The sequence below is a fragment of the Ochotona curzoniae genome, unplaced genomic scaffold (genome assembly GCF_017591425.1).
Source record: "Ochotona curzoniae isolate NIBS_2020 unplaced genomic scaffold, NIBS_Ocur_1.0 contig_3432, whole genome shotgun sequence".
Taxonomy (NCBI): Eukaryota; Metazoa; Chordata; class Mammalia; order Lagomorpha; family Ochotonidae; genus Ochotona; species Ochotona curzoniae.
The window spans coordinates 11,360,898-11,374,834 of NW_024465859.1; the positions used below are offsets into that span (position 1 = coordinate 11,360,898).

Consider the following 13,937-nt stretch of genomic DNA (forward strand, 5'->3'; position numbering starts at 1 on the left):
CGCCCTTAATATGTCTTTTATCTCCTTAAATCCTCACAACCACCTTGTAAGAATTAGCACAGTTATGTGAAGACAGAAAAACTGGCGTGTCAAAAAGTTTTACAAGATACTCACTCAGGGGCTGGTGCTGTGACATAGCTGGTGAAGCCACTTCCTACAAAGCCTGCATCCCATATGGACACAGTTAAGGTCCTGGCTACCCCACTTGTGCTCCAGCTCCTTCCTTATGTGCCTGGGGAGAGCAACGGGTGATGGACTAAGTGCTTGGGCTCCTACACCCACATAGGTGACCTGGAAGAAGCTCCCAGCTCTTAGCTTCAGCCTGACCCAGCTCTGGCTGTTGCAACTATTTTATCCAGCAACAGACTCCATTTATCCAGCATTAGACTTCTCTCTGCCTCTCCTTATATGTATCTCTACCTTCCAAAGAAATTAATAAATAAACCTTGAAAATATATATATATATATACTTTCACATGACTAGTAACATGTGAAAGCTGGGGTTTAACCCCACATCTTCTGCCTTCTAAGCTTCCAGAACTGCCTGCTAGGGGGTCCGTCTTTGGGTTGCTATGGTTTTCTCCCACTTCTGCCATTAGCAAGTGTTCTCAGACCTTCTGCCCCTGCCCTGGCTGGAGATTTCATACAGCTCATTTGCAATCAACATTGTGACTTCCCTTAAGTCTGTGGCCTTGTCTTCCTCTAATGCCCCGGTTACATAAATCTCATCACCATGCAGGAGGCATAGACTTTAAAGACAATGCAGCCTACTTTTTGTGTCCAAACACTTACTTAATAGGCCAAGAAAGTGAAGGATTGTACCCTGAATTGTTCATATATTTCTGAGGTCATTGGGCAAGGATTCTTTTTATGTATTTGTGAAATTGGCTTATAATTTCTTCTTATGGTTGGTTTTGGTACTATAAATAAATGGAATGATATATGCAAATATAATTGGCACATAGTAGCTACTCATAATTTTTTAAAAACATTTTAAACTGTTTAAAGGCAAACTTCAACCAATATCCATACAGTATGAAAATAGGACTCCTGAGTTTATGGCAAGAATGACTTTGTGAAAGATGGCAGGATGTCATTTGGTAGTATGTGCGCATTAATTTTCTTCCATGATTTGACATTCAATAATAATGATCACAAGGGTTTATTGAGCACCAACTGTATGCCATGCACTGTAGTGAGCCTTGTGCACACATTAACATCAATAGTCACCAGACCTTTAGAAGCACTTAGCTATTGAACACCAAGTTCTTGACACTGGAGAAAACCACTCAGAAGCTAATCATCCCTAAAAATGTTAGTGATTGTGTTACAACTTTTAAATGGGAAGCTATAGCCAAGACAAATTACAGGTGGGAGAGAGAAAACCCACAAATTCTAGAAACCACTGAAAGTTAGCTGTTGACTAAATCTTAGTTTTCTGAGCAGCCAGAGTTTGTCCTGTGTAACAGAGAGTTCTCAAGAATGATAAGACAGAACTGTTTGTAATATGGCATGTGTCTGGTTTGTTTTAGCTCTGGAATATCCCAATCTTGATATATCAGAAACAACTAGAGACTACTGGGTCATCACAGGTAATCTTTTATTCTGTTATTTCCCCTCTTTGTGCTGGCTGGTGGCTCAATTTTTGTTTTGCAGCCTTGCAGTGGTAGGATTGGCACCTTTTTCTCTCTGTGTCTTGTAATTGGGGTGTGGGGGAGGGGGGTGTGGGGGTTTACCTCTTCAGGACCAGGAGTGGGTAGAGTAAGCTAAGCTAAAAAAGGGCATCACATGAAGAGTAAAGAAACCATCCAGCTTCCCTTAGAATCGCCATCCAGAAGCACTCCGAGGGGGGTGAGGGGGAGGACTTGATTGGCATTACAGTGTTAACCCATGCACATCCAGGACCTGCCCACATAACTGATCCTCTGCTCCTCGGGATCAGCACTTCTGTGCTGCCCTACAAATTCCCACTTAAAGCCGGGGAATGCTGGGCGTGCACTTGTCTCCCTCGCTGGCAGGAGTTCCACACCCACACAAGTCCTGGCGTGTCCTGACAGTGAAGGCGGATGGAAGTAGAAGGGTGTTTGGGTGGAGAATCTCCCTTTTTTTTCCCCCTTGACATTTTGCAGCCAAGCTGTATGAACCAGCAACAAAAGTTCTCATTTGAGTTTTCCAAAAGCCAGGCAGTAGTTCTGGAAATGAAACAAGGGTTGAACGCAAAGAAGGAAGATGTTTGTAGGAGGCCCAGGAACCAGCTCAGGAGAGAAAGAGAGGAGTGGTTGGAGAATTGTTGACTCTGCTGCAGCTCCCAAGACTAACTACCCCACAGAGCAGGTGCCTTACACAAATACCCATTTGCTTTCTTGCTGCTCTGGAAGCTGGAAGCCTGAGAACAAAGTGGCCTGGGGATGGCTTTTCCAGAAGGCCTCACTTCTTGTCTGGTAGATGGCTTTCTTCTCCCTTGTATCCGTGGTCTTCATCTGGGTGTGTCTCTTCTTAGAAGGCCAACAGTCCTATGGAATTAGGGCCTGCCATAATGGTCCGGTTTTGAACTTTGTTACCTGTTATAGACCCCCCATCTCCACATACAGTCACACTCTGAGATGCTGGGACTAGGTGTTAAGACTTAACTATGAATTTGGGTGTAGATGACTTGGCCCTTTATGAAGAGGGGAGTCAGGGATAATGTCACAGGTCCCAGAAGATGGACAGCATGCTGATGTCAAACCCCACTTCTTTCCTTTCCCATCTCCTCCCTCATCTGTTGGTCCAAAAACATAGTGGATGGGCCAACTGCCTAATATGTGGATAAGGAGCACAATTCCCTCCCTACTTGATGAAGCCTGCTCAGGACCACTTAAGTGGCAGAAAATTGCATCTCCTTTCCCCCATGCAGAGCCATAAATAGGCAGAATTTTTTTGTATCTGCTAAGAAGCAAACATATTGAAAATAACCACAGTCATAAAACAATCCACCAGAGTGTATACCCAGGAGAGAAACAGCGATAACCCAGCAGCAGAGTTTTGGAACCAGCAGGTTACATAACATTTACAAAATCATGTTTCCTTTTCAGAGGGTGGAGTTCAAACTGTGCTGATGTTTCTCCCCTTCTGTGAACTTTAAAGGTTACATTAAAGGTGACCACTTTAATATGGGCTGTGCTTGAGAGCCGTGTATGTCTTACCCTGCCTTGGTCTTAATGATATTTCCTTCAGAAAAAGCTAGCTACTTTGTCTCATATTGCATGCATTCCTGGTACTTACCTCACTGCCCATGGACTTAACACCATCATCACTGGTTACTGCTATTGGGGGTTGAGGCCCCCCTCTCTCCACTTGGGGCTCATTGGGTCAGTTGGTTAATGCTGGGGAAGGGCGGGAATTAGATGTCAGGGTGGACCTTTTGCCTTCTTTTTGCCCCATGAACTTCACCAACCTGCCCTGTCACTTACTGAACAGCCAGGGCATTGAGTACAGAGATAGTTCAGCCTTAACTTTCCGACATTCATCACAGGCTGTGGGTTGTTTTCCCATTGCTAAGACCAGGAGGATTTGAAACAAATCCCCTTTCTATGGTTTATGTGTTGTAGAACCCTGACAATGTTTTCCAGTGACATTTATATTGAATGTGGTTCTGCCCTCGGTGTACTTCTCTCCCAGAAAAAAGGCCCTCCCTGGTGGTTTAGAGTGACTGCTACAGGCCCACTGGACAGGGAAGCTGGAGCCACCCTGCCATGTAGTATCCTGTAGTCAGATTTGTATATGTGAGGAAAGAGAGAAACATACAGACTTAGTACTGCCCCATAGCAGTGAGAGCCCAGCTCGCGTTAAACCATCTTGAATCCATCCACCACACCTAGAAAGCAGCCTTGCCTCAGTTCTGCTGTTTTCTAACCTGCTGTGTCCTTGAGCAAGTTTCCCAGGCACTCCTGACTTCACACTGTCCCCTCTAGAGTCAGGGAAAGGTTCTCCTATTAATCCAGCACTGAGATTCTGGCAGCTCTGAATGTGTAGGAGGATTCAAGCACAAATAGAACAGCTTAGCCTGAGGACAGAAAGTTTAATCAGGCCTTCTTATTGAAACCTCAGAACCCAGTATGACTGTAAATAATCTCAAAGAATGTAAATAGATATTTAAGAACCAGTTGATGTATGGGTTTGAATATATGCATCAAATAGAAAATTTCTGTGGTAGATCATATGACAAACAGTACAGACAGAAGGAATAAGAGAGCAGCAATGAAAAACTAATTGAATCCTCTAGAGAAAGCTTTTTTGAACACAGCTAAGTTACTTCCAGGGGTAGCTCAGGGGGCAAGGCCAGGGCCCTGGATTCTGTGCTGAAGGACTCGGCAGCTTCTGAACCATGGAAGGGACATGGATGCATAGCTTGACCATCATCTTCCGGGTGGGCAGAGAGGCCCAAGGTACCCAAGGCCTGTGCACTACTCAGGCAAGGGAGCCGAGCATGTCCTGGACCTCATTACCACACTTCTCCTGTTTTTGCAAAGAAGTGGCAGCACTGACAGCTCCATCTATTGGCTGCCAGTCAGCACCTTATTGCCTGACCCCAAGAGGCATTTTTTAATTGAGTGATTTGTTCTTGACAAAGCATGATCAGGAGGAGGTGGGGAACTGATGCCCAGAGAAACTGAGCAACTTTTCCAAGAGGACACAGTCTGTGCCAGCCGGACTCAGTTCAGGGCCCTGCCTTGGACAAACACCACTGCAAACACCTGCAGTGACTCATGTGGGAGTTGTTCTATTCTTGATCTTCTCTGACCTCTGGGATGTTCCCATCACATCCACCTGTGCTCTCTTGGGGACACTTTTCTTCTCTACAAAAAGTGTTTTTATTTTAAAATCTCTTAGAACAATTCAGTTCTGTAAATTCTGCCAGCAATGTAGTGCTATGGTGACTACTACCCAAATCCAAAACTTTCTATCCCCTGGAAATTTTTGACTATTCTCTTTATATGATGTCTGCCTTTGCATCATTGTAGAGATTCCTATAAAACAACCTGTAATAATGCACCCCCCCCCTTGTCCAGTGACTGGAAGAGGCCAACTTAGAGGAAGCACTTTAGTGGTCTGGTCTGTAGTTTTCTTGGAGGGAGCATCCTGGAGCTAGCAGTATGCAGGCTTTCCTATCTGCAGCCAGAATGTTGGCCAGCCCTTCCCTTTGCTTGACATCTGTGTCATGAGGGTCCCAAGGATCCTGTCTGGCACGTGTCAGTGGGCAGAATGCTCTCATTTCTGTTTGCAGGAGCTCAGCTGACAAACGAGCCAGGAGTCCCTCACAAGGCCCCTGGGAAGAGCTGTTTTATGCCCTCCAGGAGGATCATTTGACGTTGATGGCTTCACAACAGTCATTTCAGAGACCCGATTATGGGTTTTATTTCTCTCTTGATCCATTTAAGTACTCTGTTCTGTATTGTACTGTCATCTACTATTTGATCTAGTCCCATGTTGGTTGCTCCATAGCCCCCTCCATGACTTGAACTCATTGGACATCTCCATGTCATGTCCACATCCTAGTAGATGAGTGGAATTAATGATCTGTGTTAGACTGTGATCGAACAAACTATTATAATCATAAAACCTTCCATCATGTTCCCAGCCCTGGTAAGGTTTAGTCTTATTAGCAAAATGAGACCTGTTTTTGGCATTTTTAATTTTAGATATGACAGTATATGAAGGCAGTGTTTGTACTTTTAGGCAAAAGTGTGATTTGCAAGGGATGTGGAACAAGCACTTGACTTTGGGGTGGACAAAAAAAGACAACTATCCCATAGAGACCAAAGGGGTGGGGGGGGGGGGGGGGGGGGGGTGGGGTAAAATATATAAGGGGGGTAAAGAAGGGGTAAGGGGTTTGGGGAAGGAAATAAAAGTTTTGGATATTTGGTTTTTAATAATATAAAAAATTTTTTTTTTATTGGGGGGGGGGGGGGGTTTTTTTTTTTGTGTTTTTTTTTTGTTTTGGGGGGGGGGTTGGGTGGGGTTTTTTATATGAATTTATAAAATGGATAGTTTGAAAAGATGTATAGTAAAGAAATTTGGAATGATAGTGTAAAGAGAATATGAGTTTTGTTTTGTTTTTGTGTATTGTAATGATAGGAATTAAGAGTTAGAGGGATAGGAGGAAATTTGGAGGTAGTGGGGTGTATATTGGAAGGTAATAATAGTGAGTGAAAAGGTAGTTAAATGGTTTGGAGAAAAGTAAAAGAGGATGGAAAGTAATCACGTAAAGGGTGTAATTTAGATGTGATAAAAATAAATTATAGAGAAATATTTGTATTAAATAAATATAGGGGAGGCACATTTAATGTGCTATTGATTGGCCGGGGGATGTAGATGTAGTGAGTACTATAAATGAATTGGAAAAGGAAAAACAACAGGGATAACGGCGAGGCTTGTATTAGGGGATTACCGACTGCTGGTATGGCTGCCGGCATAGTTAGGGGGTATTTAGGGGGGGTTTGTATGTGGTGTGTTATAGAGTGGGAATGATGTGAGAAAATTTTTTATTTGTGAAATTAAGGTGGTATGTTAAGGGAGTTGGTTAAAGAGTAGAGGAATGGTAGGGGGTAAGGTATATGGTAGGAAAGGGGATATGAGATATAAGGATGTTATGGAAGTTGGAAGAATTGTGTTAGTGTGGTTGATGGAATATGAGTATTTGTTGGGGAATGGGGGGACAGGGGGGTGTTGAGATGTGGGTGAGGGAATGAGAGGATAGTTTGAATAAGAGTATGAAGAGCGAAGTAGGGATGAAGAGGAGGAAGGTGTTCTGGAGATGGGGGAAGCTATTAATTGAGGAGACCGTGATGGGAGAGAAAGGGGCAATTAGTGATGTGGGAAACAACAGCAAGGCCGACGCTTTAAACGGGCCACCACCCTGGGAAGCTATACTGTGCAGGTAGGTGTGCACAGAGCCACGAGGGTTTTGGAATAGCTGTTGGGGAATGTGCTTCCTGAGACTGAATGAACCTGCTGCCGCACACTGCACACTGACTCAGCAGCTTCCATCAGTGCTGCTCAGAAGTTCTGGGATGTGGCATAACCATCCGAAATATGGAGGTGAGAGCTGGTTCTGCCACCTTTTCTATTTCATTAACAAGCTGGAGAGGTTGATTCAGAAATTCATGGGAAAATTATATTAGAAGATATGATTATTTTTGGTGCAAGAAAATTTTAAAATCCTTGCCTTGTTTTTCATGATACATATTCCTCATGAGCTTTCTTCATATGCATAGATTTCAAAAGTATTTTGCAATAAGATAATCTTATCCTTTAATGCCATTTTCCACAAACTCTTCAAAGCACTCTCCTACAAGAAAGGGAGGTCTCATAACATCTGCACACATGCAGATATTCACAAAACAGAAAGTTACTAGTAAATAAGCACAAACTAACCATTAACCTGCAAGTTCAAAGATGTGCCAGGCCTGTGTCTATTTAAGATTTCTCACTGCTATTACTATAGACAACAGATGCACCAGTATTCTAAATGAGGAATTGGCATCAACAAGCCGAGTCCATCCTTATAGTGGGCACATAACCAAACAGAAGTTTAGGTCAGGGAGGTGTAGCAGACATGAGTGATGCTTGATCCACATTCCTTACCATTTCTGTGTCTGCAAATGAGAACTCCAACACCATCCTCTGAATATTTGCTGGAAGGACTTCTGGGAGCATCAGGTGCACTGCTTTGCCATTCTGTGAAGGCTGGGAATGCCTGGGAATTCAAGAGCAATGGGGGTATGTTATTCTGTAATGAGTCGGGAGAGTAGAGAAATCTTCCACCTTCTTAGAATGTGTGAGGAAGATGTTAAGTATAACCTATCAAGAATATAACAGGTAACTTATAGACAGCAGACTCAAATCTGCATTAGACATTAGCAAAACTATAAAGACATACAGTGGGAATCAAGAGCAATTCTGACAGCCTCTTAACAGAAGATCATATGCACAGAGCAGGGGGAACCCAGAATGGAGCAGGAGAAAAGGAGGAGGCTTGTATCCCAACCCTGGAGACTCCCGGATCCTCATCTAAGATATCAGCATGGGCACCAAGGGCTATATCCCAACTGCCAAGGAGACCACTGGGAATTAGAGTGCCCTTGTAGGCCAAGAACTCTGAGGTCATCTATTCCCTTTCAGAACTCCCACATGGGATGGAAGAAGCCCAGGTCCTTTCTCACAGGATCTAATGTCAACAGAACAGCAGCCAGGAACCCTGAACAGTCCTCAGAAACAGAACAGTAAACTTCCTTTGGGACTCAGGAGAGGAGCTTTCTCTGGTCCTTACTTAGTTCCAACTTTGGATCCGCACACTCTCTTGCAATGACCATCAGGGTCACTCCAGAGTCCTTCCCCCACCCCCAAAAAATTAGATTAGATAGACAGAGACCAATAAGGAAAGCTTAGAAGAGACAGGAACTGGTCAGCTTGGACTCACATATATCTTACTAGGTAGGACACAAAGATTAATTTCTCCTCACTAAGGTATTGAAGATTTCTCTGAACACCCCTCCTAAAACTGTTCTGCGCCTCAATTGTTAACATATGCCTTGTTAGAGTTATAAGCCTGTTTGGACTATCCTAAAATTTGCCAAGTTCAGTAAAAATCATGCTTCAATACTATAAGCTGCTGAATATAAAAATTAAAATGGGCACCAGACAGCTAAATAGTACCCTATAACCATTTTAAGGTGTATAGCAGCTGGTTGTGTATTAACTAAACTTGAAATGTCAATGAAGTAGTCACAGGATGTGGTTAAGAACTTGCATTTTCTAACATATTGGTCACTCAATACCATGTCAATTAACTCCATAATGTTGTAAATTGTTGTTAATGTTATAAATTGTTGTTAATGTTGTAAATTGTTGTTAATGTTATGCTGTGGCTTGTCATTGGAGGGGATGATAATCTGCCAGCTCTACTTTCAGACCAGGGATGGTCTCCTAAGGAAACTGTTGAACTTATCTGGACAATAAGATGCTAGACTCTATGCATGGTACATGCTCGCAATGAGAGAATCATGACTGAATACGAACTGTACTACTGCAACAATGTGGAAGAATCCAGCATGGGGGGAGGACAAGCAGAGGGGTTGGGGGAATTCCAGAGCCTATGAAACTGTGTCATATAATACAATGTAATTAATTTAAAAAAATTAGAAAAAAAGAATACATGGACGATAAAAGTTTACATCTTCGTCCATCTAATAATACAGGTAATTTAATTTTTGTCTTTTTTTTTGGCAAACATTGATTCCAAGAAATCTTTGTAATGACGCTGATACACACACTCTTACATATTTCTATATTGGAAATATAATGTTTATGGTTCACTTTTGAAAAGTTGTTTGTTACTACAGGACAGAGTATAAATGCATTTTTGCATTCTGGTTTTGAAAAAAAAAAGCAAGGGGGGTGGCGCTTAATTCCCAAACTCCTGGTCTGTTGCCTAGAAGAGTTCTGGAATGTGTTGTATGAGCTCTGCCCAGGGTTTTCCCACAGTTAAATTTCAGTGACCACACCCTGTCGTTGCTAGTTTTACCGTGCTCCTCTTCGTTGGCTCTTTTCTCGTGCCTGTGTCACCTCCTTGTCCATTGTGTGCATTGTTTTGGGTCTAGAAGTCTTTGTGGTCTGTGATGACCTTACCACAAGGTAAAGTCGTGTATAAGAGGTATGATTTCCCCTGTGTAGGTTTCATGTGAGCCTGAAATCCACACTTCTCCACACACAGAATGGAAGTTATTGTTACTCAGACTGTGAAATGGGATTAGCCTCAGCCAAAGGAGGGAAAGGGACCATCCCATAATCCATGTGTCCTTTGTAAACTTCAGCAGCCTGACCGGTTCCACGTGGCTTGAGGGCTCAGAGGGCTGTCCTATCACTTTCCTTGGAAGTGCTCAGTGCACTTGAACTCTGAAAAACTTGGGAGAAGAGTGAAGCAAATGGGGATTGATTTCTTCAAAACCCTGATTTACAGGAGCTGTGAATCACATTGTAACATTACCCTTGGAGAAATCTTCTTAAGACTTTGATATTAAATTTAAATTGAGCCAAATTAGTAGGTATTTGAGTGATCAGGCACCTGTATCTTGTACTAGCACCTAATGTCCCATTCCTTCCCACTAGGGAAAGGAATCACGTGTTCAATCATCCAACACCCAAAAGCAGAAAAATGAACTCTACTTCACCTATATTCTTCATCACCCAGAGCCCTTTCTTCTGGATTCAGGTCGTTTAAAAAATATAACCTTCATGAATATGGAGATTTAGTCCAGATTCTAAAGATGTTTCTCTAGTTGATATGTTAGAGAAGTTGAGTCCTAAGAAGAAATAGCTATGATCCGTAAGCATTTTAAGTGCTTCCCTCCATTTATAACCAAACTAACACGAGTTTTTGTTATCTCAAGATGCCATTAAAGATTAGTAAGTTACTATTCTCCGGTGTTGGTGTGGGTGACTGCACATAATGAGATATGTTTAAACAGAGTAACTAGTTATATGGCCTTTGTGGAGGGTAAGTGATTAATTTAGACAAAAACATTTAGGCAATGTTATGGTTTGCGTGTTAATTTGGGTATCCCAACAGGCCCATGTGTTCAAGAATTGGTCCTGTGGTCCCCCAATGAAACTGTTGAGTTTATCTGGACAATGAGATGTTGAACTCTCCACATGGTCCATACCTGCAATGGAGAAATCATGACAGAATATGATCTGCACTACTATTGAATATGGGGGAATTCAGTATGGGGGAAGGGCTTGGGAAGGGGCTGGGGGAATCCCAGAGTCTATGAAACTGTGTCATAAAATGATATAAAATTTAAAAAATAAGTTATACATATCCTTAAAAAAAAAAGAATATGTCCTGAAGCCCTATATGTCACTAAGAGGATAAAAACTCTCTAGTATATGAGGGATGTTGCTTTTCAGGAAGTAATTAGGTTGGACAGCATTATCCGAGTGGAGCTCCCATGATTGAAGGAGAGACAGAGACACATGTGCTGCCCCTGCCATGTGATAGTCTGTGCCAACTCAGGACTCTGCCAGCAGAAACAGCATCCCCACTAGCTCAACCGCCAGCACTGCCTGTGGGCAAATGGTAGATCTCCAAACATGTGAGCTGCAGCCAGCCTCCTTCCTTCACAAATGGCTTGTGTTTGGTATTTCACCGCAGAAAGGAAAAGTGGACCAACAGAGCGGTCACAAACTGAGTGCTGGGATTCTGTCTAGAAAACAACTGGCTGAGGGCCGTGTTTTCCTGAGTGTCAAGAAAATGATCCTAAGGTGGAGAGAGTCTGATCAAATGAGTTTGAACAGAGCTATCTGCTATAGGCACTTCTGGAAGATCCTCAAAGTATATTTGCATGCAACAGCCCTAACTAGACCTGACGTGAAGACGTACTTCGATTGTGTTCAACGTGCTAACTTCCAATGTGATCATTAAGAATACTTTTTAAAAATAATAGCTATGGGGCCCGGCGCAATGGCGCAGTGGTTAAGGTCCTCGCCTTGCTCGCCCGGGATCCCATATGGTCACCGGTTCTAATCCCGGCGGCCCTGCTTCCCATCCAGCTCCCTGCTTGTGGCCCAGGAAGGCAGTCAAGGACGGCCCAAAGCTTTGGGACCCTGCACCCGTGTGGGAGACCCGGAAGAGGTTCCTGGTTCCTGGCTTTGGATCGGCAAAGCATCGGCCGTTGCACTCACTTGGGGAGTGAATCATCAGACGGAAGATCTTCCTCTCTGTCTCTCCTCTCTGTATATCCGCCTTTCCAATAAAAATAAAATAAATCTTTAAAAAGAAGAATAGCTACATTGTGTTTTATTTTGAACATTTTGAAACTCAAAAAAATGGAAAGTGTATAGTGAATACCCACATCCTAATTATATAGATCCTACAATTAGCTGTGTTTATATTATATATTCAATAATAGCTATCACTTTGTACACTTTCAATATCATGCATGCCCATATACTTTCAAATCTATATTTGGTTTTCAAGTTCTAGCACTTCAGAGAGAGTCCCACAGTACATGGTCTTATATGAAGCCTTTTGACTCCCTACCATATGGTGTTTTTGAGATTCATATTTGTTGCACTATTCGGTATTTCAGTTTCATTTCTGGATAATGTTAATAATTTTTCTCATGAGATAGTACTGTAGTTTGTTCATCCATCTTCTATTGATGGACTCCTACATTTTCCCCCTGTTTGTGGCAACTGCATTAAGGCTTTTGTCCACAACTTCTGTTTTAAATGTGGCCATGTACGTTCATTTCTCTGGGCTACGTGGGAATGGAGTTGCTGGCTTCACAGGGTTGGTGAGTGTTCTGTAAGAAACACAAAACTTTTTAGAAAGGCATTGTACCATCTTGCAATCCAACAGCCAGCCATGCTGCTCTAGTTCCTCCCCATCCTCTCTAAGCCCTCACAAGCTGGAAGGTCAGATCCCTGTCCCTCCTGTCTCCCCAGCATTGTTCTCCCTGACGATTCTGCCTTCCTCCCCGGAACTGAACACGATCCTGAATTTTGTATTAACTCATTCATTCCTGTATTTCTTGTCTAGATTTCACCATCCATGTACGTATTTCTAAATCATGTGCCATGTAGTTTTGTCTATTTTTAAATTTTATGCTCTGTGATTTGTATGTTTTGCTTAATAACAGCCTTATATATTCAGCTATATTGATATAAATAACCTAGTTCATTCACTTGTACTTCTGTATAGTATTTCATTAGGTCATTATGTAATAACTCATTTACATATTTACCTAGTCTCCTATTCATGTATTTTGAATTTTCAGGCTCTTTTTTTAAACTATTTTGAATGGTATTACTATAAATTTTTGGGTGATATTTTTAAAATCATAGTTTATAATATGTACTTAGAAAATATCACATCCTAATTATGTAGATTCTATAATTAGCATTATGCTGTGTTTATACTATATATTTGGTCATAGGTATCATTTCCCTACACTTTCAATAACATGCATATCAATATGCTTCCAAATCTATATTTGATTTTCAAATTCTAGCACTTCAGAGAGAGCCCCACAGTACATTGTCTTTTTTTTAAAAAAAAGATTTATTTTATTTTTATTGGAAAGGCGGATATACAGAGAGGAGAGACAGAGAGGAAGATCTTCCGTCTGATGATTCACTCCCCAAGTGAGTGCAACGGCCAATGCTTTGCTGATCCAAAGCCAGGAATCAGGAACCTCTTCCGGGTCTCCCACACGGTTGCAGAGTCCCCAAGCTTTGGGCCGTCCTCGACTGCTTTCCCGGGCCACAGGCAGGGAGCTGGATGGGAAGTGGGGCTGCCGGGGTTAGAACCGGTGACCATATGTGATCCCGCCACGTTCAAGGCGAGGATTTTAGCTATTAGGCCATGCTGCCAGGCCTAGTACGTGGTCTTAGATGAAGCATTTTGACTCCCTATTATATGGTGTTTGTGTTTTGGGAAGTATATATTTCAAACATACATTATTAGCAATTCTTCATTATAATAGAAACTAATTGATTACTTAAATGTTCGATAATAAAGGGTTAGTTAAGTTTACCAGGTATTCCCTCGCTAGAATATTATGTCAATATTGAAATTTATGTTTTAGCATATGATTATTAACTGTTGAAATTGCAATAATGAAAAATTAGAAGCAGCCTAAAAGGTCAACAATAAAGATTTCGCTAACTATGCTTAATAGGCATTGGAATGTCAAGCTGCAATTAGCATTCATGCTTTTGTTACATTTAAATAAAAATACCAAGCTATGATACTCATAGAATATGATAAATAACTTTGCATAACAGGAAGTTATATGAACAAGACTCCAGAGTGGCACTAGTAATTAACTTCAGTTAAGAGGAGTGCAAATGGTTTTTATTTTATTGTTTTTTATTTATTGTGTTTCTTGATG

At 42.0% G+C, this 13,937-nt stretch overlaps 1 protein-coding gene across 1 annotated transcript in view; it reads left to right on the forward strand.

Annotated features, from left to right (window-relative positions):
* Positions 1-13,937, forward strand: part of KIAA1549L (KIAA1549 like) — a 276,665-nt gene that overhangs the window by 185,567 nt on the left and 77,161 nt on the right. Inside the window, 3 exon segments of the mRNA XM_040980268.1 lie at positions 1,533-1,592; positions 5,682-5,689; positions 6,869-6,919. Of these exon segments, the coding sequence (XP_040836202.1) occupies positions 1,533-1,592; positions 5,682-5,689; positions 6,869-6,919 (119 nt within the window).